At 40.8% G+C, this 27,547-nt stretch overlaps 1 protein-coding gene across 1 annotated transcript; it reads left to right on the top strand.

The window, feature by feature from the left end:
• The first annotated feature begins 1,470 nt into the window (after positions 1 to 1,470).
• LOC124268588 (lysosomal alpha-glucosidase-like) lies at positions 1,471 to 26,230 on the top strand. Its single transcript, XM_046703584.1, has 17 exons — positions 1,471 to 1,650; positions 2,493 to 2,589; positions 2,867 to 3,111; positions 4,169 to 4,300; positions 5,602 to 5,715; positions 6,004 to 6,117; positions 6,919 to 7,003; positions 7,679 to 7,796; positions 7,899 to 8,032; positions 10,960 to 11,111; positions 13,509 to 13,651; positions 14,954 to 15,038; positions 16,085 to 16,266; positions 18,909 to 18,997; positions 20,014 to 20,051; positions 21,094 to 21,240; positions 26,135 to 26,230. The coding sequence occupies exons 1-17, from the start codon at positions 1,471 to 1,473 to the stop codon at positions 26,192 to 26,194; spliced, it is 2,115 nt and encodes a 704-aa protein (XP_046559540.1). The 3' UTR covers positions 26,195 to 26,230.
• The last annotated feature ends 1,317 nt before the right edge of the window (positions 26,231 to 27,547 follow it).

The following is a 27,547-nucleotide window of genomic DNA, read 5'->3' as shown; positions in this document are numbered from 1 at the left end:
TAAAACTCAACTCAGTCAGTCAGTCAGTCATAATTGATGATTGGTTCAGTACTACCGATCAATCATCAAAAATAATTGGTTAACATCATTTATAAAATTTGTAATGCACATAAAAATAAGGTAAAAAACAAGTAGTTCTTTTGGTTTTTGGGGGGCAAAATTTCACATATTTAAAGGATGACTAGTATGTTAGGAACATAAATTTCTTGGAGTCCTTAAGATAAATTCAATAGTGACTTGAAACGAGCTTATAGTGCTTATGAAATGTAACAGACAAAACCAACCATGTGAAAAATACTGTTAATGAAAACAAGTGTTCCAGAATTGTTTGTGTTCGATTATAAGAAATTGTGATCGATTGCTTGGTCGTTTAGTCACTACGACCAATCTTCGATTATTTCAATTAATCGGACCACCACTACTGGTCACAGTTGGAATCCGTAACAAACATATGAAGGACAAGTCATGTGTTCATCTGGTCAAACCGGGAAACATATAGCAAAAGCCTAGACAGGATTAGACATCATTTTGTCCTCCACACGTTTACCATTAAATGATCTCTTGATAATTGGTTACACACTACACAGTCATCTTTGTTCTCGGCAACATTTGCAAATATAACGAAAGTAATAAGCCAAACCGCGCCCAACAACAGATCCTATGATACCTGTGGATATTCTTCAAGTATTACCATAAGTCGTTTCGAAGTTTAAACACAAATGACGGTAACATTGAATATTTATTCCCCTTCGTTGAGCATATTGCTTCTGCAGATACACGACCCGAACAACAAGCGCTATGAGGTTCCTCTACCACTCAACAAGGCATCCGGTTCTACCCGACCCACTGATTACTCATACATCATCAAGCACAATCCTTTCGGCCTCACGGTCACGAGGAAGTCAACGAAGAGTGTTCTGTAAGTTGCAAGTTCTGTATCTCACATACATCAATCCACGTCAGCAAAACAACAAGCTGTTGATAGTTTTGAAGGTTGATACCAACATTACTTCATCATCTTTTCTCAGTGTTCTGTTTAACGTTTGAAGCGGTAAGCGTACCTATGACGTTTGTAATTGTTCCTGTGATAGGTTTGACGTCCGCTTTCCTCCTGATCTTTTCCCAAGCCAAATGCTTTCCTCTGATCTCACTGTGTTCTGACGAAAGTGTGATGCCAGTGCCGTTCCTCTGATCTTTTCCCCAGTTCCTGTGGAACAAACCACAGATCTTACCTAAACAATCTTTCAATATTTGACGCGAGTATTGTACCTGAACGTTCTATAAAATGGTATGGATGACAACTTCATTGTTATAGAATGATGTGGAATTTCGGTATATACACTCTTGCTTGACAAAAGTATAAAAACCTATACCGAAACCACGCATCATAATAAAATAAAGAAGTTGTCATACCTTTCTTATGCCAACTTACATCCTCTTCTACACTGCTAATCAAACAGATGTTGAACGATGTTTTGCAGGTTTGACGCCAGTCTCGCTCCTTTAGTATTCTCCGACCAGATGATACAGATCTCAGTTGGGGTACCTACCACCAACCTGTACGGCATCGGAGAAAACAGGAAGCCGTTCCGGATCCAAGTAGAGCAGAGTCCTGGCTTCTCCCTCTGGGCTCATGATATGATCCCAAAGGTGAATGAGTGATGAAAATATTTGCCTGTGTATGTTACTGAATGACCTGTTCTATGACTGAGTGATAGAATGTGTAAGTGAAGGAGATACCGCCGCTGTTAAAGGTCTTCAACATCGCAAAGTTTCAGATTGATGGTGGGGGAAAGGAGGGAGGGATGCATGAATCAGGTGATGCCACTTTGGTGAAACCAGCGACCACGGGTATAATGCTTATAATCCTTAAAACATAATTGAGGCGACCCGGAATGCGTACATACAATTTCTAGATCGTTTTGGTTCTGGCGTGCTCAACGCACACAACTCAGCACTACAAATATCTGCACGAAATGTTTGTTTATTTGTTGTTCAATGCAGCACTAAGCAATATTTAAGCTATATGGCGGCGTTCTGTAATTAATCAAGGCAATCCAGCTATCAACGTCATGAGCAACGATATGCGCAAACTGGATACGATGACTTGTGTCAGCCAAGTCAGCGAGCCTGACCACCCGGTCCTCTTACGACAAAATGAAGCCCATTTCTGGTGTCCCCCGCCGTGATGTTGCTGGAATGTTGCTAAAAGCGCCGTAAAACCAAACTCAGTCAGTCAGTCAGTCTTACGACAATTTGTTGATAAAGACCAATTCTAACCCGGATCTTCAGGGAATGTTTGTTAGCGATAAAGTCGATTTGTGTGACTGACGGTTGTATTACTGATCCTTTGAATCACTGGATTACCTGAGGTCATGCCCCTCGCTTAAAATAACTAAATCGGGACAGATCATTTTTTATTTCTCGTGGCTCACTGCTTATCGTAAGAATGTCGAGGTGTAATATTTTTCCATATGTTTTCTACTTTGTAGATCAACGCCAATCAGTACGGTAGCCATCCGTTTGTGCTTGGAATAGAACCAAACGGCGACGCCTTTGGAATATTTCTTCTGAACAGTAACGCTTTACGTAAGTACTGACAAGCATGCTGATACAGTTGAGAAGGAGAGATTAATAAGGAAAGGACTATATAGCTGCCGGATATATCATTATGCTTATTGGTAGCATCTTTTTAAATCCACGTTTCTCGTCATTTCAGTTATGTACACATCAAGTTTTTCGAAATTTCAAGCGTTTTTCTCTCGCAAATTCGAATATTATATCGTTATTTCAGTTATTTACTTAATTCCTTTGTCGAAATGTCGAGTTTTCTCTCTCTTTATATTATCGTAATTTCAACGTACAGGTATAGACGTCCTTCCAACCAGTCCTGTGACAATTCGCTATCGAACCCTTGGTGGAATACTTGACTTCTACGTTTTCACTGGTCCAACGCCTGATGACGTTATTGATCAATACTGGGCTTTGATTGGACAACCACCACTTCCGCCTTACTGGTCGCTAGGTTACCACCTGAGTAGGTGGGGCTATGGCGGATCAAGCGGGATGAACGCAACCATTCAGAGGATGAGGAACAAGCAGATGCCATTTGTACGTGACATCTGCTAGTTTTGAAAGCGAATAAGAAGTATATTCTTATTATTACGAGGTGTTTTAGCTATCGAAGTCCGAATTGTATACTAATATTTCACTTACGAATCTTCAACATTACGGATTTCCTCACCGAGTACATCATCTGTCTAAGTGGATAAAGGATTTGCAGCATTCTCAGTACTCCAACAATAGCTCATGGATGCACACCGACTGTCAATCTTTCGGAAATAAGTCTATACACAAATAACTTACTTAAGCACCCCTGCTTTGGTTTGTTTTGGCAATGATAGGCTTTCAACACGTACATACAACCTCTCGTGGTGACCATGATGGAAAAACATGAGTTTTTCTGACCCGCAGCATGGTCCGTGTGATTCTTTGACTCCATGATTGGACTCCATGTTGATTATAAGATGACAATTGCTCATTATTTTATTTTGAAAAAAAAAACCCACTGATTTTCATACAAAAAACATATCTGTACAAGTATGACCCTGGAATGTTTAATGTTGAATTTATTGGTGAATGAGAACATTCAAAATGCCAGTTTGCGTGTCTTGGATGATTCAAGATCAATACCGAGTGTAACCTCCATGTGACTGTATGACAGCCAGCACTATCCTCCTCATACCCCCTATCAGCCTCAAAAGCACCTGAAGGCACAGTCTACGCTATTCCTCGTGCAAAGCAGCTTCCATTTGGGCCAGGTGTTGTACGGGAGTGTCCCGTTATTGCACACGACGCCCACTCATGTATCAAATATGCTCCAAAGGGTTACGATCGGGGCTCATTCAGTCGTGTCAGGGGGTTCTAAACTAAGTTCTTTGTGTATAGGTCGTCTTTGTTACAAGATAACACCTTACCTACATAGCCACTCCATTGTTTCAATCAGGCACATAGAAACATAATAATTTCCAGATATATTCTCTACAATTCAACAACGGTGACATCCAACAGTAATGCCACTCTTAGATAAATTATTCTGCTATAATCACCTTAACATTTACAAGTATAAAGAACGAGTTTCAAAGAACTAATTTTATTTCTTCATAAGGACACCATCTGGAACGACATCGACTACATGGTCAAGGAGATGGACTGGACCTACGACCACAAGCTGTACGGTCAGCTGCCGGACATTGTCAAGGACGTGCATAGCCACGGGGAGAAATACGTCATGATATTGGTAAGCTCGCCAACATATCACACAACGGGGGAAGTTATATGGATATACAACTTCTTTGTTAATAATGTAAACGATGTTTCGATGAAGAAGCTGACACAATTACAAAGCAACATCTAAATGACATTCGAAGAAGTACTTACCAAAGACCATTATTACTTGTCAAGACCATTATTACTTATAAACGACCATTATTACTTATCAAAGATCATTATAACTTGTCACAGACCATTATTACGTATCAAAGACCATTATTACTTATCAAAGTCCATTATTACTTATCAAAGGCCATTATTACTTATCAAAGGCCATTAGTACATGTCAAAGATCATTATTACTTATCAAAGACCATCATCACTTGTCAAAGACCATTATTAATTGTCAAAGACCATTATTACTATAAAACACCATTAGTACTTATCAAACACCATTATTACTTATCAAACACCATTATTACTTGTCATAGACCATTATAACTTACCAAAGACCATTATTACGTGTCAAAGACCATTATTACTTGTCAAAGACCATTATTACTTATCAAAGACCATTATTACTTGTCAAACACCATTATTAATAGTCAAAGACCATTATTACTATCAAACACCATTATTACTTGTCAAAGACCATTATAACTTACCAAAAACCATTATTACTTGTCAAAGACCATTGTTACTTGTCAAAGACCATTATTACTTATCAAAGACCATTATTAATTATCAAAGGCCATTATTACGTATCAAAGACCATTATTACGTATCAAAGACCATTATTACATGTCAAAGACCATTATTACATGCCAAAGACCATTATTACTTATCAAAGACCATTATTATATCTCAAAGACCATTATTACTTATCAGAAACCATTTTTTCTTTTGAAAGACCATTTTTACATGTCAAAGACTATTATTACATGTTAAAGACCATTATTACTTATCAAAGACCATTATTTCTTATTACTAGTTACTATTTTGTTAGGAGCTTTCCGGTAAAATAATGTGCAACCAATTAACTCACCAATCGTCACCATGCGATTCATTTAGTCGACAAGACGACGCCTTATACAGGAGTAGTCTATATAGACCAGTGAACAACTCATAATGTTGAGTTGTTCCACGTAACGATCATAACGATCAAGTTACTATCATAAATGGTTTCTACTGTAGCAAACTTTTCTATGCGTAAGGTGATGTATACCCTGTCTCTAACAAAGACCTCCAGCGTTCCCCAGCTAAACCCCATCCTTACCCCTACCCCAACCATACCCTTATCCTGGAGGATCATCATTAGGATCATTTCAGGATCCCGGTATCAGTAACACACAGCCCAGAGGTCAGTATGCCCCGTATGACGATGGTATAACAGAAGACATCTTCGTGAAGACAGCCGACGGATCTGCTCCTATAGTGGGAGAGGTGGGTCTTCACTGGATACATTCAACTTGGTGATACCTTAAAATTGGAAAGTTAGAATGATCTTTTAAGGCTTTAACACCTAGACGTACCTTATCAAGTTCACAATAGAAAAGTTCAGCCATCCTAAATATCAAAATGGCTTCAAAAACATATATGGTAATAGGCATCACCCGCACCATTCATTTTAAAAAAAACGATTCCAATGTGGGTTTTTGTCAAGACAAAAGATATAAGCAAGATCTCTGTCTGTATGAGAGGAAATGAGATCATGTTCTGTGGATGTGGCAGGTGTGGCCGGGGAAGACGGTGTTCCCAGACTTTACTCACCCTAAGGCTGAATCGTGGTGGCAGAAACATGCTCAGATAATGCATAGCAAACTTCCGTTTGATGGCCTCTGGATTGTAAGTACACAGGAAATACCATAGAGAAAACATAATGACTACGTTGTCATTGCAATCCTTTGGAGGATGTCTGAGGTTGTGTCTTTTACTGGCAAACGAGGATAAGTTGAGCACCGACCTGACAATTGACTCGTATTAGCATGTGTGAGTGCCGCCCACTGGCGCTTGCCATTGTGAGCGAGGGGGTCCCAGATTGTCCGCGATCAAATGTAGTGCGATGGGTGAAGCGCGTTGCCTGTCTCAGCAAACTCCGAGTGCAGGAACGCGCAGAATCAACTTCATCGTCATGCACTAGCCTACATCTGCTGTACCTTTCATAAACCAAATTTGTTTGCTCATTGCCGTGCACGACCTACTTCTGCTACGCATTCTCTGCGCCGGTCCAACTTATCCTTGTTTGCCAGTAGTTGGATTGGTTTTTCGTTGTAAGCAGCAGACGGGGTAAATGTTGAAAACTGAAGAAAAAAATTGTTGTCTGAAAATGAAAAGTAAATCTTTCAGCTGAACACTTTGACGCAGAACGGAAAAGACATGAGTCAAAGGGTGTTTTGACACATCGAGAAACTGTATTTAAGGGGTTAACCTCTGTCTATGTTTTTCCATGTTCTTCATTCTTGCATTTTTCATTTGTTACTAGTCGTTGATATTTTTCCCAGTTTAAAAACCGAATCAGTGTGATGTAGGCATAAACAACACGTTCTTTATCACATACGCAGACCTCATGGCGTTTTTAGGCATATGTTCATCTTCGACGCTTCAGTATAGACGCTGATTATGTGATAAATCGTTACTTGGCCACAGGACATGAACGAACCGGCCAACTTCAAAGCTGGATCTGAGAACGGATGTACCAGCAACTCCCTGGAGAACCCGCCCTACACACCGCGTACGTCAACCTTATGGTATTTTCAAGTGTCTGTATCTAGTACTTTGTTTAGAATTTCCGGGCAGTAATAGAATGGTAACATACTGCTTAATAGCAACTGTTCCTCAGTCCAATCCCAACGTAACTAAAGTCCTTACTAAGTTTTGGGAACAACCAGACACCTGGAACCCCTCACTGGACATATACGGTTGTCTGCACGGAGAGTCTGTCTGTCTCTCTGTCTGTCTTTGGTGTGAGTGTGGGAGGGAGTGGTGTGAGTGGGTGTGGGTGTTTGTGTGAGTGGGTGTGGGTGTGAGAGGGTGTGGTGTTTGTGTGAGTGTTTGTGTGCGTGTGTGTGAGTGTGAGTGTGTGAGGGTGTGGGTGTGGGTGTTTGTGTGAGTGGGAGTGGGTGTTTGTGTGAGTGGGTGGGTGTGTGAGAGGGTGTGGGTGTTTGTGTGAGTGGGTGTTTGTGTGTGGGTGGGTGTGGGTGTTTGTGTGAGTGGGTGAGGGTGTGGATGTGGGTTTCAGTGTGAGTGGGTGTGGGTGTGGATTTGAATACATCATACGTCACAGTGCATCAGACATAGTGCCCATCGTCTCCCACTGATCAGCTTGTGGTTCAACAGACGTGTCTGTTGGGACATGTGAATTTCACTGAAAGAAAAAATTAAAAAAATAATTTCATCTCGTTTTCAGCCTTGGAAGGAGGAAGTATCATTGACAAGACCCTGTGCATGTCAGCTAAGTTCCATGATGGGTTGCATTACAATCTACACAACATGTATGGATACTTTGAGAGCAGAGTCACTTACAAGTAAGTTCCAACAACAGTACCATCTGCCACCAACAGAGCTACATAAAAGCATGTATAGATAGTTAAAATCGAATACATGTATTGATATTGCGGTCGTTTCAGTGTCCTGAAAAGCATCGTGCGGAAGAGGCCATTTGTTTTGTCTCGGTCCACTTTTGTGGGAAGTGGTAATTACGTGGCGCACTGGGAAGGAGACAACTTTGCTGACTGGTCAGACTTGTACTACTCTATTCCAGGTGAGACTTTCACTACTCTATACCAGGTGAGAGTTTCACTACTCTATACCAGGTGAGACTTTCACTACTCTATACCAGGTGAGACATTCACTTCTCTATATCAGGTCAGACTTTCACTTCTCTATATCAGGTCAGACTTTCAGTACCCTATACCAGGTCACACCTGAAACACTGTATACCAGGTCACACTTTCACTACTCTACCAGGCCAGACTTAAACTGCTCTATACCAGGTCAGAGTTTCACTTCTTTACCTCAAGTCAGACTCTCACTACTCAAACTTTAACTACTCTATATCTGGCCAGATTTGTACTACACTATATCAGGTCAGACTTTCACTAATCTATACCGGGTCAGACTTTCACTATTCTATACCAGGTTAGGCTTTAACTGCTCTATGCCAGGTGAGACTTTCAATACTCTATACAAGGTCAGAATTTCACTACTCTATACCAGGTGAGGCTTGCACTACTCTATACCAGGTCAGACTTGCACTAGTCTATACCAGGTGAGACTTGCACTACTCTATACCAGGTGAGACTTGCACTACTCTATACCAGGTGAGACTTTCAATACTCTATACAAGGTCAGAATTTCACTACTGTATACCAGGTGAGGCTTGCACTACTCTATACCAGGTGAGACTTGCACTACTCTGTACCAGGTGAGACTTGCACTACTCTGTACCAGGTGAGACTTGCACTATTCTATACCAGGTGAGACTTGCACTACTCTGTACCAGGTGAGACTTACACTACTCTATACCAGGTGAGACTTGCACTACTCTATACCAGGTGAGACTTGCACTACTCTATACCAGGTGAGACTTGCACTACTCTACACTTGGCCAGGTATACACTACTCTATACCAGGTCAAACTCTATGTCTGACCAGGCATGAACCTTCCATCAAGCCATGTACTGCTCTATACCAAGCGATGCCTGTATACACTCTTAAAAAAAGAAACGCATAGGGATTGAGATTTTTCTATTGCATTTTCATATCGGCAATCGATCTAAAGACTATGTTTATGTTTGAACGATGTGATGTATGTGATTTTTAATGGTAATGTCGCGCAAACGTAACCGAAAAAGCTTAATGTTACCGTTGTCAGCAATTGTGAAGAAAATGTATGACATCCGCGTGCTACACATTGCACGTGAAATGAGTGGAATTCATCAGAAGAGACAATGACTATAAAAGCCCGATATATTTACACCATTGTATCACAAATATTGATGAGGAATGAACGACGCAAAATGCCAAGACTGAATACCGCTGACCGGAACATTGCTGCTGGACGTCTGGAAGCTGGAGAAAGACAGCCTGCCGTTGCACGTCATTATAACGTCCGCCAAGCACAATATCTCGTGTGGGGGCCCGTTATAAAGCATTCAATTCGACGCGAGGTCGCCCAAGAAGTGGACGACCACGAGTGACAACCTCTGCTCAGGATAGGTTCCACCCACGTCATCAGCACGCCACAGACACGGATACAGCAAGACATGTGCCAGGTGCACGTCGAGTATCCGACCAAACGATCCGCAACCGTCTGAGAAAGGCGGGACTTCGAGCGAGACGCCCTATGGTTGGGCCTGTGTTGCGCCGTTTACTTCGACGTCGATGTCTCTGTTGGTGCACCACCGTACAGCCCTGGAATCTGGGGGGGGGGGGGGGGGGAGGAAACTGGTTCAGTGATGAATCCTGCAACGCCATGATGGAAGTCAACGTGTGTACCGACGTAGGAATGAAAGTTACGAGCCCAACTGCGTTCGACAAGTCGATCGCTTCGGTGAGGTGGGTGTTATGATGTGGGGTGCCATAGCATCAACCGGTATGACTGACTTAGTGCTGGTTCAGAGGAATCTGACTGCAAACCGGTACATCAACCAGATTCTTTGTCCACACGCCCGTCCCATTATCATCCGCCAGGGAAAGATCCTACAGCAAGATAACGCCCGATCCCATACGGCACGTGTGACAGTGGCCTACCTAGCCAATGAGAACATTAATGTCTTGCCATGGCCGTTCAGGTCCCCAGACTTGAAACCCATAGAACATCTTTGGCATCAACTGGATCGGCGTGTACGTCAACGTCAAAGACGCTTGGAGAACTTGCAGTGGCGTTACAGGAGGAATGGCGGAATCCAACGTTTCATACGGTCTGTTCCGAGGAGGTGTCGAGCGGTGATAGCAGCTCGTGGTGCTGACACTAGGTACTGACTATAACGCCCCCTGGGGACAATACAGTTGTCAATCTGTGTACGCAATTTTGGCTCACTAGGTTCATTCTGCTATGAGATATGTTCGTTTGAATAAACACAATGTATATCCTGATTGTTTCCCTATGCGTTTCTTTATTTGAAGAGTGTACAAGGTAAGGCCTGTACTACTCTCTACTAGCTCAGGTCGTGTGCTTCTTGATCTCAAATGGACTATACCAGGTCCGATTTGTTTGGGCCTGGACTGGTTTTAAATGGTAAGATATAGTAACGGGTATCTTCTGTCAGATATATACGTTTCCCAAATAAAGTATGCTTTAACTACAGTGACAATGACATCATGGTTCAATATCATTGGCTAATAGCACCTGAATTCGCTTTGCTGTATTCTGTCCCTGAAGCATTAACAGGCAGGCACCAACAACAGTTGACAGAACGTCGAGCACCACATTTTGGAGAAACTGACAGTGATCGTTATTTCAAACCATTGCGATAAATTTCTCTGGTTCGACAGCAGGTAACATCCCCTGTGAAAAATCCGTGAATTAAATTACTTACTTTTTCCTTAATACAATTAGCGTGGTTAATATGAAAACCATCTTATTCGCCTGCCTCCGTGACGTTTAACCTGAATGGCGTTTTGCAGTACAATAGGACAGCTATTTCCTTATCCAGGAGATCATCGTGTCTTCATCTCATTTGTCAGAGGTTCTGAGCTTCAACATGTTCGGCATCCCCTTTACCGGGGTGGACATCTGTGGGTTCAGAGGGGATTCGGACGAAGAACTGTGTACAAGATGGCTCCAACTTGGCGCCTTCTACCCTTTCATGAGGTCACACAACCAGAACGTTGCGCCGGTAAGTAATGTTAGCAACGAGGAGAGTTCTATGGATATACAACTTCTTTAATATAATATCAGCGACGTTTCGGTGTAGCTACTAACTCCGTTATCAAGCAAATGATAACGGATGAGCATCATGTGCTTGATAATGGTGTTAGTAGCTACACCGAAAAGTGGTAGTAGTAAGAGGAGAGGTGAAATAGGGTTGAACGTCGTACTTGAGAATATTTCGCTCATGTGACGACGTGCATGTGTGTGTATATGTGGCTGCTTGTACTAGCCCAGACTTAAGCTGGTTTTATAGTGCTAGCTCCCGGAGATACCATACAGCTGGAATATTGCTGTGTGCGGCGTAAAACTAAACTCACTCACTAACTCAGTTACTTGGTCCTATGGGAAAGACATGACATCTAAATGGTGGCGGTCTGTAAAAAATGGAGTTTGGACAATAATACCAGTGATTGACATTCCGTGCTTTGAACCACGCAGTTACTCATATTCATACTAGCCTAGTGGTTAAAGCGTTCTCTCGTCACGCCGAAGACCCGGTTCGATTCCCCACATGCGTACATTGTGTTTATAACTTTCATGTCAGTATTGGTGAAGTTGTCATGATGACTTCTTCATGAACATGACTTAGTATTAAAACATTCCACAACAAGCCAACACACTCACACGTGATTTAATACTATTTATTACAAAATTGTGGTTTGCAGACTCTTTGCTTCCCACAATTTTGTATGTAAAATAACAACAACAAAAATAAATAAATACCGGCTCTGTGTCTCTGTCACATTTTTGACAATTGGTCACCTTCAGTTTCAATAGAAAACACTTACTGTGTGTAAAGGTTGAACACGAAACAGTTGACAGGTAGATATGTTTTAGTTTTAACAACATGAAGATGTCAACAGCCTCAACTGATTTGAAGAAGACAATAATCTTTTGTCACTGTCAAAGTATCAAGAAATCTCACAAATAAACCTGTCAGCAGATAACTCAGTGACTCAAGTTGAAAGATGGGTTAACATAATTGGCAAATGGCAATATTTTACATTAACTCTGGTTTTACTCAAATAGTGAGATGAAGGCAGATAATAGTTCATGTTTCATCTTGGTTTCCAACTTTCCAATTCTTCTTTAGAAACCAGAGTCTGTCCACATGTGCAGATTTAAGAGTCTGCTAGTCCATCTATCAGTTGTGAGTGAAACATTGTCAGCACAGGAAAGGTCATTCCAGACCTCAGTCTAATACAACATGGGCAAGGCAGAATCTGAGAAATACTGTCGCGAGGGGATTGTGTAACGTGGTTCCAAAACTCTCAACGTGTTCCTAAACCCATCATTTTGGACAAATCTGAATGACCGCAAATCTTTCACAATAAATTCAAGAATGGCTGCCGAAATGTCTCTTGCTCACTTACGATGAAAGTAGAGTAGTGTTGTCATTTAGCACTGTCAGGGTTGTTTGTCTCTACCCTTGGGGCTAGCATCAAGACCGTGCCTCCGAAGGACATGATCAGTCAAATTGATTGTATTTCGACAATACTTCAATATCAGCTTACACTTCCGACATGCAACTCGCTTCTTGTCCACTTTATCTGTTTTTACAAACCCAAAGTGTTCCCATACAGTTGACTTAGCTGACGTATTGTTTACGATTTCAAAATTCGCAAAAGCCCCGCTGTCTGCTTGAGCTGACAATTTGGTAAGGGGGATAACTCTACACACCTCCTTATATCACTGCAAAATGCTGTCGCTTACAGCAAATAGAGATTAATCCCAATCGGGGGTAGGACTGTAGGACAGAACATGTTTTCAAGTTACCGTTATTTATAAATCAAATTAAAGCGATAGTATTGATAGTTGATGCAACTATCGATGCATTGGATCGTCATTTCATACACCTATCGATAAAATACTATCGGGGGGCTCACAATCGCGATCAATCGAAAGTTCGTTGCATCGTTACACCTTTAGTGTGAAGCCCATTTCTGGTGTCCCCCGCCGTGATATGGCTGGAATATTACTAAAAGCGGCGTAAAACCAAAGTCACTCACTCACTCATTCCATACTGTGTGGATCAATGCTCATGCTGTCTGGTCCATGACTACCATCATATAACTGAAATATTTCTGAAGGCAGCCTTAAACAAAACTAGACAAAAAATTTGCCTGACGATTGAGAATTTGATGTAGTAACAAAACTATTCAAATATTTTGCCTGACGATTGATAATTTAAAGTAGTAACAAAACTACACAAATGTCTTTCATCTGTAAGGCAACATCTATTTTCAACTTCAGCATTGGTTTCGATAGCTTGAAACAAACTCTCCAAAGCCAAATATCGCCCTGTTGCATGAATGCAGATGATGGAATGCCCAGGAAACCAAACTGTGCACTTTTGTTTCAGGACAAAGATCCTGCAGCAATGAGATTTAGTTCTGCTGCGCATGACCGGAACCGCGAAGCTCTGAGACTCCGTTACCGCCTTCTACCTTTCCTGTACTCCTTGATGTCCCGGAAGAAGGCAGTGGCCAGGCCTCTTGTCTTTCAGTGCGTTTGTCAAACTGAATGAAAGAATGTGCGAGTGATATTTGTACATGCGTCAGCCATCTGTACTCGATCGGCATAAGGGCATCCCTGTTTAATTAATGTGCATAGGGCAGACAGGGTTAGATTATATCAATATTCTGCGCCATCTTTGTGGTATGGTAGACACTAGGCTAGGTCATACATGCATGATAACAATCCAATCCCCGAAATTGAATTTTTCCAAGTAGGAAGGATTACGGAGCATCTGTTCTGCATCAACTAACTCAGTACTAACTCATCTGACTACACAGTAACACTGGGCAGTCAGGCATGTACTGTATATGGGAACGTTCATACTTTATGATCCCCCACCCCCTAAAATTCATGTACAAAGTAAGTCACCCAACTGCTTGACACGTACAAAATCAATTACACCGCCCCCTAATATTTAGTACATGTGTACGAAATTTATGACCCCCTACCTCCCCAGAACAAAATGGTTGATCCCCCTCCCCTCGCCATATATGATGATCGGTCCTTAATGGGTGGTTTCTTCAAAGTTGTATTTTGATAATAACCTTTAGATAACTCTTGTGTAACCCAGTTGTAATAATGATGATGATGATGATAATGATAATGGACCTTTTGTCCAGTTGATCATAATCATCAAATAGCTGTGGTGTAAATAGTGCTGGTCATATGCATATAACCGATAATCGGAGCTCAGTAATCGATAACCTGTGCAATAACAGGACACTGTCATAACATTGTGCAAACGAAACTGGCACAGATTAAGACTACGATCAGAATACTCTCTGTTTGAGAAACGCATGTGAGCATGTTGTTTACATTGCAGTTTACAAGTTACAACTCAGGAAACTGCTTCAGTTGTTTATGTCGTTTTATAACAAACATAACATAACAATAAGAAAGATACTTTCCAAATTTTAATGTGATGTTTCACGTTTTTGTGAATATCAAATATTCTCCCGAGCCAATCTACAAATTGCTGACAAGCGAGATCGATCGACTTACCGATGATGATGATGATGATGATGACGACGACGACAATGATAACGACGACGACGACGATGATTGTGATGATGATGACTACGACGATGATATTGATGACGACGACGACGATGATGATGATTGTGGTGATGATGACGACGATGACGACGACGATGATGATGATGATGATGATGATGATGATGATGATGATGATGATGATGATGATGATGATGATGATGATGATGATGATGATGATGATGACGACGACGACTACGACGACAATAATGATGATGATTTACTACTGTTTTCCAGGTACCCTACAGATTCCACAACCTACAGCATAGATAAACAGTTTCTTTGGGGAGATTCACTGCTGATAACTCCCGTATTAAACAGGGTAGAGTCTGTTCGTATGTTGTCAGTTCCTAAGATTGTACGGATGCATAGGAAGCAACATTCCCCCAAACATGGAAATCGCCACCAATTCTTTTTGTAATACTGTTTGTGTCTATCTGGTTCGCTTCGGAATCTTTGCTTCATAAACCCTCGTAAGGCCATATATAAAAATATTCCTATTTCTGACTACCGCCCAACCCAAACATTCGACCTGACCCTAAATTTATTTTTTTTAACTCTCAAATTGTGCATGAATTTTTCACACTTCTAAGTTTTGATTTTCTGTCGGAGAAAAGGTGTAAAGTTCCACAGAAATCAAGAGTTTTTTACATAAAATATAATAAAATGTAAAAATAAAATCCCGACCCATATTTGTGGAAAATGCGATGAGGAACAATAATATTTTTTCTATGAGGCCTGAGGGTAAGTGCTTCCAACACCATGTCTATAAACGAAAATCATAGCATAGATATCACTGTGTTGACTCACTGAAACGTTAATCGTAAAGTCCGTTACACTGAATCATGTTGCCATCACAGAACTTTCAAACATTCAGAGTTGTATGTGATAGTAATGTTGACGCATTTTGCAATACATAAAAATATATGTGTTTAAAAATTAAAAATACATATCAGTTGCGTCATTGTCACGGTAGTCGTTATCCTCGTTGGCCCCTATATGGTTGGGAACTGCTGTGAAAATAGAAAAAAACAACAACATTTCCATTTGGCTAATCTCATTACACAAGGTGCACTCTGTAAGCGCTAATATTACTTCCCCGGTAAGTGGAACAGTGTGCATTTGATCTTTCATTTTCAGCTACTTGGTGTGTTAATAGAGTGTTGTATGTTTACGATAGTGATATTTTGAAATTATTCGTACTTGTAGTAACCTTTCGAAGCAGCCGTTTTTCCTCCATACGACTTCACAACGCAATGATGCAAGGATATACAAATGCAAATGCATTAAAAACGCAACGGTAAGGTATTTTTGGAGCTTACAAAGGGGTAGCATACGTTGAATAACTTTATCAATTCTCGTGCACAGGGACATACCACAGTTAATGCCTACTTTCCACAAGACACGTGGTACGATTTCTTCAGTGGGGCGGAAGTGTCCAAAACAGGTCGATGGACAGTTGTCAGCGCACCACTGGACAAGATCAATGTCCACATCAGAGGGGGCAGCATAGTCCCGACACAGGTGCCCGATGTCAATACACAGAAGAGGTAGGCTTATTGTGAAAATCATGTGCACGATGTGAATACTTTGAAAATGCTTGTTCAAGGTGAGAAACATGCGTCTGAGCGGAATACTTTAAACAAGGTATGCTTACAATGATAAACACGTGCGAGATGTCAATACACAGACAAGCTAGGTTTTCAATGATAAACACGTCCCGATGTCAATAAACAAAAATGACATCCTCAAAGTCATAAACATGTGCCCGATGTAAATACTTAGTAAAGGTATGCTTATATGGATAAAACGTGCCCGATGTGAATAGTTGGGACAGGTATATATACTTATATAGAAAAAACGTGCCCGATGTGAATATTTAGAAAAAGTATGCTCACAGTGATAAACACGTGCCGGATGTGAATACTTAGAAAATGTATACTTATATAGATACAACGTGTCCGATGTGAATACTTAGAAAAGGTATGCTTATAGTGATAAACACGCGCCCGATGTGAATACTTAGAAAAGGTATGGTCACAGTGATAAACACGTGCCCGATGTGAATACTTAAAAAAGGTATGCTTATAGGGATAAACACGTGTCCGATGTGAATACTTACTAAAGGTATCCTTATAGGGATAAACACGTGCCCGATGTGAATACTTAGAAAAGGTATGGTCACAGTGATAAACACATGCTCAATGTGAATACTTAGAAAAGGTATGGTCACAGTGATAAACACGTGGTCCATGTGAATACTTAGAAAAGGTATGGTCACAGTGATAAACACGTGGTCCATGTGAATACTTAGAAAAGGTATGGTAACAGTGATAAACACGTGCCCGATGTGAATGCTTAGAAAAGGTATGGTCACAGTGATAAACACGTGTCCGATGTGAATACTTAGTAAAGGCATCCTTATGGGGATAAACACGTGCTCGATGTGAATACTTAGAAAAGGTATGGCCACAGTGATAAACACTTGCCCGATGTGAATACTTAGAAAAGGTATGCTTATAGGGATAAACACGTGCTCGTTGCGATTACTCAGAAAAGATACGCTAACAATGTCCTATGTGAATGCATGGATAAGGTGTATATATGTTCAGTGTTAAACACTTGCCTGATGTTAGGGCAACCAACGAGATCGGGCGCCCAGGCTCGCAGACTTGGTTGACACATGTCATCCCAGTTGCGTAGATCGGCGCTCGTGATATTGATCACTGGACCGTCTGGTCGGTAACCCCCCATTACTCCTACAAGCTACTACCCCTACAGCTTATAACAACATAGTTTACACTCTGTTGCACTGTTAATCCACTGCCTGTTACCTATTCCACACAATGGACTAATCCACTTAAGAGACATCACAACACACAACTAAAAGGTTGAGAGAATGATTTTAATGAAAAGTGATCATCATTTGTCATCATCAAGATTTTAATCAGAATTAACAATAATTCGTCATCATGATTCTTTGATGGACATTAACAATTAATTGTTAACATTCAATGTTAACATAGTCATTTGTGTCAAGTGTTTCAGTCTATGAACATTCAGTGTTTCAATCTATCCCAGCTTAAGCAGATAGCCGACGGCGTCCAAGAACTGAAGAGTTGATTTCTGTCCAAGCTCAAGCTGCTCCTTGAGTCTACACAGGCGATTGTCAATCTCCCTGAAGACTCGCTTTCTGCTTCTTGTCGCAGCACCAAAGTCTATTTGTGAAATCTTCACCCTCTCAGCATGTTCAATTCTCCTAATGACTTCTACTAATCTGTATGTGTTCGGATGCCTGTGTGGAATTTCACGGTTCAGTCGGTTGTGAAAACCTTCTAGATTGTTGTTTGTCCTCGGCCCAGTTGTCAGGTTGTGGTTCCACAGGGGAAGTAGAAATCTGGCTGTGTCGTCGACCCAGGTTGTCACGATGTAATCGTTGAAGTCGACTGCTCTTGGGAGTAGAGGTAGCCGAGCTGCTCTCCTGATCCACTTGGTGACTTCGGGGTTTTCTTTCAACATTACACAGACCAGCCATGTTGATGCCATGTTAGTTTGTTGTCAACAGCTATATACTATACCGAACTATCTCAATTTACTTTCGCGTCTCACCTTCTCATTTCCCTCCACTTCTCAATAATACTGTGTATCTTTTATCAGGGCACTAAAACAACTTAATTTCAACATTTAGCAACCTACACATTATCCAATTTGTAAAATTGTTCTACTCACTAGAGGTTTATCTTTCATCATGAAACTAAAACAACTTTTAGCTAATCCCAAATTTCCTTGACACAAAACACTAAAGAACAGTTTAATCCCTCCCTTGATCTCATCTGTATACTCTATGCAGTAATCTCTCTTTGGGTCAGTTCATTATGCCAGACAGGTAAATGCCGTGTGTTGTTTTAACTAATTGTAGGGGTACTGGGCTGTAGGGGTAGTGGCATTTAGGGGTTATGGGATACAACCGTCTGGTCCAGACTCGATTACTTACAGACCGCCGCCATACAACTAGAATATTGCTGAGAGCGGCGTTAAACAACATCCAACTAACCACTCAAATGACGAGTGTGTGGAGGGATGGAAGTTACAGTGTGTCCACTTGTCATAGATAAACACCTGAATTTAACAAGACTGATCGTGACATGATGCATAACAAATATCCTGTACCTTCATTAATTCTTCTTGCAAGCCGACGGAACGACTTTGGTCTGGTTGTTGCCCCGTCCGCCCGGAAGACTAGTCAAGGTTTCTTGTACTGGGACGACGGCGAGACCATTGGTGAGGTGTCCATTTTGTCTCAACGTTTATGAATAACGTCACTGTAAATTACATAACGACCTGCCTCATTACACTGCCTCGCAAGCAAAAGTATACCCCATATGCATTTATGGTAGCTCAGTTGAAAGAAACAAGAGTGAGTGAGTTGGAATTTATGGCGGTTGTAGAAATATGACAGCAATATCACGGCGAAATCACCAGAAATGTGCTTCACACACTGTACCCCATGTGAGGAATGGAACCCGGGCCTTGGGCGTGACGAGCGAACGCGGTAAGCACTGGCCTACCCCACCATCCCGACAAAAACAAGAAACTACTGTACAATATTGCGATGAGTGTGAAACTGTGTATCCGCTTTTGACCTTATGAGTGCAGTATTGCGGGATTTTACTTCATTAGTTAAGTTTACATTACATGTATTGTGTTTTTGTCAAATCCAATGTTCGTGCGTGTACTTTCTTTTATTGGCATATTCCCTTAGACGTTAGTCGACGCTACAACATAGTCAGAATCCGAGAATCAGAAATTATAAAATAAAAGTTTTTCAGTTGAGTTACTGAGGTACATGTTATGTGTCGAGGCACTGGTCGAATCCTATCCATGTCATTATCTACTGATTACTTATTCGAATCTCTGAGGGGTGGTGGGATAGCCTAGTGGTTAAAGCGTCCGCTCGACACGTGAAAGACCCGGGTTGGAATCACCACATGGATACAATGAGTGCAGCCAATTTCTGGTGGACCCCATCGTGATATTGTTAGAATATTGCTAAAAGCGGCGTAGCGTTAGGTCACTCACTCACTGGAATTTTTGTGATTCTTCGTGTGTCAAAGCCATACCCATTTTCAGGTTGTCGGAGTTGGATGTCTGAGTTCCCCACTAATAAAGCATGAACCCAACACGCTGTCACATAACTGATATATACTGTTAAAATATTAAATTCAAACACCATATACATGTTAGAATGCTAAAGTTGAATAAAATGTCAAAACTCATATCTGCATGTTTCTTGCCAGATGCGCCCTTTAACCATATTCAGTTCAATCTGGATGGGGTACGTATTTAACTGTTGGAAAGGTCATCTCACCCGAATTTCTCTTGATATGAAAGTTCAATACGAGTTGATAGAAATTTAAGACACTGGATCTCACAGGAGCATTTTTAACTTTATAGGTTATTGGTGTATGTAATATCAAAAGACACAAAATCAATATTTTTTTGCTAACGTATTCCATTATTTCGTTTTATTTCATTTGTAAAAAGTAATAAATAGGGACCCTAGCCACAACACGTTTGCAGCACTAATCCATTCACAAGCCTATGGTAAAGTACAGAGTTTTGAAAGGTCGTAACGTTACGAACGTTCAATCTCTGCCGGAAGCAAGGTTTATATATGCTTTGCATTGCAGTTTGATGTGCAGTATTTGGTGGGCACGTCAGAAACTATTCTGTCTCACAGCCGCGTTATGTTCCCTACTGCCCAGCCCAAAGCGATATATACATGGGCGATTGGGGTATGCTCAGTGAGAATTATCAAAATAAACGAGGAGGGATTTAGACAGAGCTATAATTTGTCTCACAGACATCGAAACGGAACATTACTGTGACTCCGTAGGGACCTTTCTGCAGTGTTAAAGCCATAAATGAAGCAAGTATAGATTTCCTATAGGTTCTGAATCTCCCATATTTCTGGGGCTCCTTTTCAGTTTAAATGGGATTACCGTACTTCCTTTAATAAGCCCCGGACCTCTAATAGGCGCCAGGGTAAAACGGCTGATAAAGTAGTAACCGCCGGGCCTCTAATAAACGCCGAGTTGTCGGGGAGCAGTTGTCCGGGGTGCAGTTAACCTGATACCCAATAAACGCAGGGCCTTTAATAAGCCCCGGGTCTGGAAATTCGTTGAAAAAATAAGCGCCAAGGCGCTTATTACAGGAAATACGGTATTTGTTATTATCAGAATTATATATATTCAGAGTCAAAGTGCTAGCCTGAGCAGAAATCTGTGTTTGTTGAATCTAATTCCGTTTCGCATGTTCGCAAGATTTCTGTTTCTTGTATTCACCTTGAATAACCCCATACCTCACCTTGGTTACAGGAGAGACTGACATCCACTGTCAAGTCTAGCAACTACGCCACGACAATGACGTTAGGCAGCGTCGACGTGTACGGAGTGGCAATAGCACCAACAACTGTCAGAGTCAATGGCATCGGCGTCGCTCACACCTATGACAGCGTTAACAAGGTGAATCAACTCATACTTGTCGACAGCCCCGTGAATATCCGGGTTACAATTAGTCTTCAGTAACCCATGCTTGTCGTAAGAGGCGACTAACGGGATTGGGTGGTCAGGCTCCCTGACTTGGTTGACACATGTCATCGTATCCCAATTGCTCAGATCGATGCTCATGCTTTTGATCACTGAATTGTCTGATCAAGACTTGATTACTTACAGACTGCTGCATACTATATGGCATAGCTGGAATAACTGTGTTAAACAAGGTGAGATGAGGTGAAATTGGGATTTACGTCGTGCTTGAGAATATTTCGCTCATAAAACGACTTGAATGCGTGTGTATGTGTATGTGCGGCTGCTTGTACTAGCCCAGACTTAAGCTGGTTTTATAGTGCTAGCCCACTGAGATACCATGCCGCAGTGAAGCATGAATACCCAACTCAGACACAGTATACTGACTCCGAGGCGACCAGTCCTTGTTGTACCCATTAATGCCGAGCGCCAGGCAGGGACCAACAAGTACCATATTTTAACGTCTTTTGGGATGACGCGGTCGGGGATAAAACCCGCGACCTTCCGCTCTAACCACTACACCACGGAGGCGCTCTGTTAAACAACAAATAGCAAGAATACATGTCACTTTTATGGATAACAACTTCTTTTCTATTCTTAACACGACGTCTCAGAGCTAATTCTTGCTCCTTCATCAGGTGAATGCTGTGTCAGTACAAAAATTGAATATATATAGATAGAAACATGTTTACACAATACAATTAGGGAGAATGTACAAAGATAACATTATAATTACGAAGCCAATTAGATTGGATTAATGCACAAAAATAACAGTGTATTGTAATGACAAAGCCAACATGTACAAAGATAACATTATAATTACGAAGGGGAGTGTGTTGATGTACAAAGATAACAACTGTATTGTAATGACAAAGCCAACAGTGGGAGTGGGGTGTGTTGATGTACAAAGATAACAACTTAATAAGAAGCCAATGATAACAACATGATAGGAAGCCAATTAGATAGGATTAATGTACAAAGATAACAATGTAAGGATGAGGCCAAGAGATGATAGGACAATAGAGTATATTCCTCGCTAGGTAGACAAAGCCACCTCAGTCAATGTCAACTGGGCATCGTCGGTGGAAAGCCGCCGTTGCACCTGGAAACGGAGCGGACAGCGAGTGCCGATCATTCAGTGGTAACTCGCATGTAAGCCATACAGGCTTAAATGGAAAATACCACACGATTTTTAAAGCGATATTAGCTTTAGGGAAATGCAGTAAAAAGCATTGACTCGAGTTAACCCAACTGACATACCCCGTTGTTCTCCCAGAACGACTCCTTTCCCACACGGCGTCGTCGTGCTTCATGGGAAGACAAATCACGATAGAACGTATCTTCCCTGCATCTGAAAGAATAGTCAGCAGAGAATAAGTATCTCTCAGTGGTAATTTGCATACAAGGGCATCATTTTTTTAATGTGTTTTACGTAGCAAATGAAACATACAACTTTATGGAATCAAGAACATTATCCAGATTATTTTGTCTTTATTAAGTGTTTTTTAAAGTTTTTTTCCCCGACTGACCGACCCATGTTTAGAATTTTGTGGCCACGTGAAACACAAATTGTTTGATCGGCATTCTAGAAGTTGGTGAGTCAACAAATGAAGCATACAACTTTGTGGATGACAACTTCTGGTTTATTTGCGTTGAGCAACGTTTCAATGTAGATTCTTACATCGCTAAAAGCTTATAGCAACGTTTCAATGTAGATTCTTACATCGTTATCAAGCTTATAGCAACGTTTCGATGTAGATTCTTACATCGTTATCAAGCTTATAGCAACGTTTCAATGTAGATTCTACATCGTTATCAAGCTTATAACGTTTTTGATGTAGATTCTACATCGTTATCAATTATAGCAACGTTTCGATGATTCTTACATCGTTATCAAGCTTATAGCAACGTTTCAATGTAGATTCTTACATCGTTATCAAGCTTATAGCAACGTTTCAATGTAGATTCTTACATCGTTATCAAGCTTATAGCAACGTTTCAATGTAGATTCTTACATCGTTATCAAGCTTATAGCAACGTTTCAATGTAGATTCTTACATCGTTATCAAGCTTATAGCAACGTTTCAATGTAGATTCTTACATCGTTATCAAGCTTATAGCAACGTTTCAATGTAGATTCTTACATCGTTATCAAGCTTATAGCAACGTTTCAATGTAGATTCTTACATCGTTATCAAGCTTATAGCAACGTTTCAATGTAGATTCTTACATCGTTATCAAGCTTATAGCAACGTTTCAATGTAGATTCTTACATCGTTATCAAGCTTATAGCAACGTTTCAATGTAGATTCTTACATCGTTATCAAGCTTATAGCAACGTTTCAATGTAGATTCTACATCGTTATCAAGCTTATAGCAACGTTTCAATGTAGATTCTTACATCGTTATCAAGCTTATAACAACGTTTCAATGTAGATTCTTACATCGTTATCAAGCTTATAGCAACGTTTCAATGTAGATTCTTACATCGTTATCAAGCTTATAGCAGCGTTTCAATGTAGATTCTTACATCGTTATCGCTTATAGCAACGTTTCAATGTAGATTCTTACATCGTTATCAAGCTTATAGCAACGTTTCAATGTAGATTCTTACATCGTTATCAAGCTTATAGCAGCGTTTCAATGTAGATTCTTACATCGTTATCAAGCTTATAGCAACGTTTCAATGTAGATTCTTACATCGTTATCAAGCTTATAGCAGCGTTTCAATGTAGATTCTTACATCGTTATCAAGCTTATAACAACGTTTCAATGTAGATTCTTACATCGTTATCAAGCTTATAGCAGCGTTTCAATGTAGATTCTTACATCGTTATCAAGCTTTGAAACGTTGCTCAACGCAAATTTATCAGAAGTTGTCATCCATAAAGTTGTATGTTTCATTTTCAGACAAAATTATCTGGATAATGTTCTTGATTCTCATGTATTGTAATTCTTATTACAATTTCTCGTGTTCTTTGGACTTGTGGCAGCGACTGATTATGAGAAAAACATTTCATATGACGAGGCGGTACGTTTTAGGTTTGAGTCGGCGGTGTTGGAATGAAAAAAAATGTCTTTTGGGGGGATAGGCAATAAGATTAGAAGGGTCGGTCGGGCGATGAGAAACACAAAAAATAAAAATGCTGCCCTAACATACGTAAGCTTAAATAAACATGACCACGCGATTTTTTAAGTGTTATTATCTTTAGAGTAATGCAGTAAAAACCGAGTTAAACGAAGTGTTTCTCCTTAACTGACATACCCAGTGGTTTTCTCGAAACAACCCATTTCGTGCTTCGTGGGAAGGAAAATCATGGTTGAAGGTATCTTTGAACTTTGATGTAGTCCCAGTGCAGATTAGAATGCTCCTTGGGTGGGTGGGTAGCCAGGCGGTTAATGCGTTCACCTGTCACGCCGAAGAGTATTCGATTCACCACATGAGTACAAATGCTGGAAGTCCATTTCTGGTGTACCCCACCTCGATATTGGTCTCATATTACAGAAAGCAGAGGAGAAATTGTCAGATTATTATATTAACCGGGCGCTTTATCGCACTGTCCAAATATCGAAAGAAGCGGAGATAAAATCTCTATTTAGTCCAAGCAATACGTCTAAGTATTGTCGTCATATAATCCCAGGCTATTTGGGACAGAGTGAGTGAGTGAGTATTGTTTTACGCCGCTTTTAACAATATTCCAGCAATATCACGGCTAGGAACACCAGAAATGGGTCTCACACATTGTATCTATGTGTAACATCGAACCCGGGTCTTCGGGGTGGCGAGCGACCGTTTTAACCACTAGGTTAACCCACCGCCCTTATATTTGGGACAGAAGAAAAGATATGACAAGTATTTTTTTTATCATTTTAACACAATTCTCACATAAAACATTATAATATCTTTAATTCACGTATACATCTTACATATGTAACGAATTTGCCATTGTGTATAGCTGTTTCGCAAACACATGGTATCATCCCTATTTGATTGAGATTCAACGATACATGTTCATTGTAGCTAATGACTTCAATCACTGGATTGTCTGCCCGGACTTGGTTGTAGTTTATTGGATTACAGATACTCCGTTGTGCAGCAGTAAAACTGCTCAATGGGTTGTCAAACAAACTACCCACCCCCTGTCGCACCACCCCATCCATATACTGTCGGAATTGTACAATCGACTCTGCTTTTACAGACATTTCTTTTGGATGGATTTTTATAAATCAACTATGTCCCGAGTGAAAGAATTGTACCCATATATATACATCTTTACCTATGAAATTATAGTTGTTTCTCCCTTTAGTTTATTTTTTTCTAGATTTTTCTCCTAACTCCTGTCCCTTGATGGTTTGTATAATTAAACTTTGTTTATTATAAATCTATACCCTGTTTTAGTCACGATATGGCAATAATACTAAATTACAATTTTAACTCACTCACTCATTTTGTATCAAAATCTGTGATATTCCAGTCATGTTACTGTCTTTCGTTGACAATTATTCATGTAGTCTAGGATTGTTCTGATAAATCTATGGTTTTCGTAGTCGCCGTATTACTGAAATACTGCCCATACTGCCCAATTTTCACTCACCCGCCTAACTACTTCTGATGGGGCGGTGGGGTGGCAATGTGGTTAAAGCGTTCGCTCGTCACGCCGAACACCAGGGTTCGATTCCTGACATGGTTACACGGTGAAGCCATTCTTATGTTCCCACAGTGATATTGCAGGAATGTTGCTAAAATCGGCGTAAAACCCAACTCACTCACTCTGATGGTATTAGTCGGACTTACGGGGTTTCACTGTTTTCCCACTGATTTATGTTTCAGGTTTTACACGTCACCAGATTGAAGGTCGACCTTCTGAAGCCCTTGATGATGACATGGTAGACGGCGTATATGATCCAGTAAAGTCCAGATGTGGAGCGAATATGAATATATTATTCTGTGATGTTGATTCCTGTTTTGTTTCATATAACAGTTATATCTTCGTTGTACTTTTAGTCGTCCATTAAACCTTCAACACAAAATCAAAACGACAAACCAAGAAATTAAGGTAATGCAAAAATGGATGTTTGAGCTTGTGAGCAAATTATAAAAAAGACATTTACATATTAATGAATGAAACAATGATCGAGGGAACGAGAAAATGCTTGTAAATTTCAAGTTTTTTAATGACATTTGATGTAACTAGAAAATGCTCAAAGCAACGAGATTTTAATCGAAATTTCAAGTTTAACAGAAACTTGAAATAACGAGAACATAATCGGAGCAGCAACAAATTTCGCAGACAAACATATTTCATGCCACAAAAGTGGAATGGAATGAGAAACAGTATTTAATGTTCAGCATTTGTCCTCTCACGGCCTGACCGCCCGGAGAGCGGAAGGTCGCGGGTTCGATCCCCGACCGCGTCATACCAAAAGACGTTAACATTTGGTACTTGTTGGTCCCTGTCTGGCCCTCGGCATTACTGGGTACAGTAAGGACTGGTCGGCTCGGAGTCAGTATAATGTGTCTGAGTTGGGTATTCATGCTTCACTGCGGCATGGTATATCAATAAGCTAGCACTGTAAAACCAGCTTAAGTCTGGGCTAGTACAAGCATCCACATACACAAACACACGCATGCACGTCGTCATATGAGCGAAATATTCTCCAGCACGACGTAAAACCCAATGTCACCTCACCTCACCTGTCACGGCCTCCTTACTTGTTGTAAGCAAGTGTGCCCAAATTGACAAGTACATCGTAATTCGGGAAGATCGCCTCTCTTGTTTCGATAAAGATACGATTTGGTTTCGAACCCAGGAAATTCCCTTGAATGCACTTAAGACAATAATCGTTTCCTTCAAGTTGACCCGTGAATCAAGGTTAGAATTGGTCTTCAGCAACCCGTGCTTGTCGTAAGCGGCGACTAACGGGATCGGGTGGTCAGGCTCGCTGACATGGTTAACACATGTCATCGTATCCCAATTGTGTAGATCGATGCTCATGCTGTTGATCACTGGGTTGTCTGGTCCAGATTCGATTATTTACAGACCGCTGCCATCTAGCTGGAATATGCTGAGCGGTATGTTACACAAAACTGGACAAACGTTCCCTCCAGATCTACACGGTACATGCATACGTTAGTACCATAGACAACGCCATTGGATGTTTTGTCAACGTGTATTGTCATGGTTTTGTATACGAAATTCAAGGAGATGAGGTCTTTCTGTGAACAAACGACCAAACAAAGAAC

Source organism: Haliotis rubra, unplaced genomic scaffold (genome assembly GCF_003918875.1).
Source record: "Haliotis rubra isolate DU_JTF1 unplaced genomic scaffold, ASM391887v1 Scf1392, whole genome shotgun sequence".
NCBI lineage: Eukaryota > Metazoa > Mollusca > Gastropoda > Lepetellida > Haliotidae > Haliotis > Haliotis rubra.
This window is presented reverse-complemented; position numbering and strand designations above follow the sequence as displayed.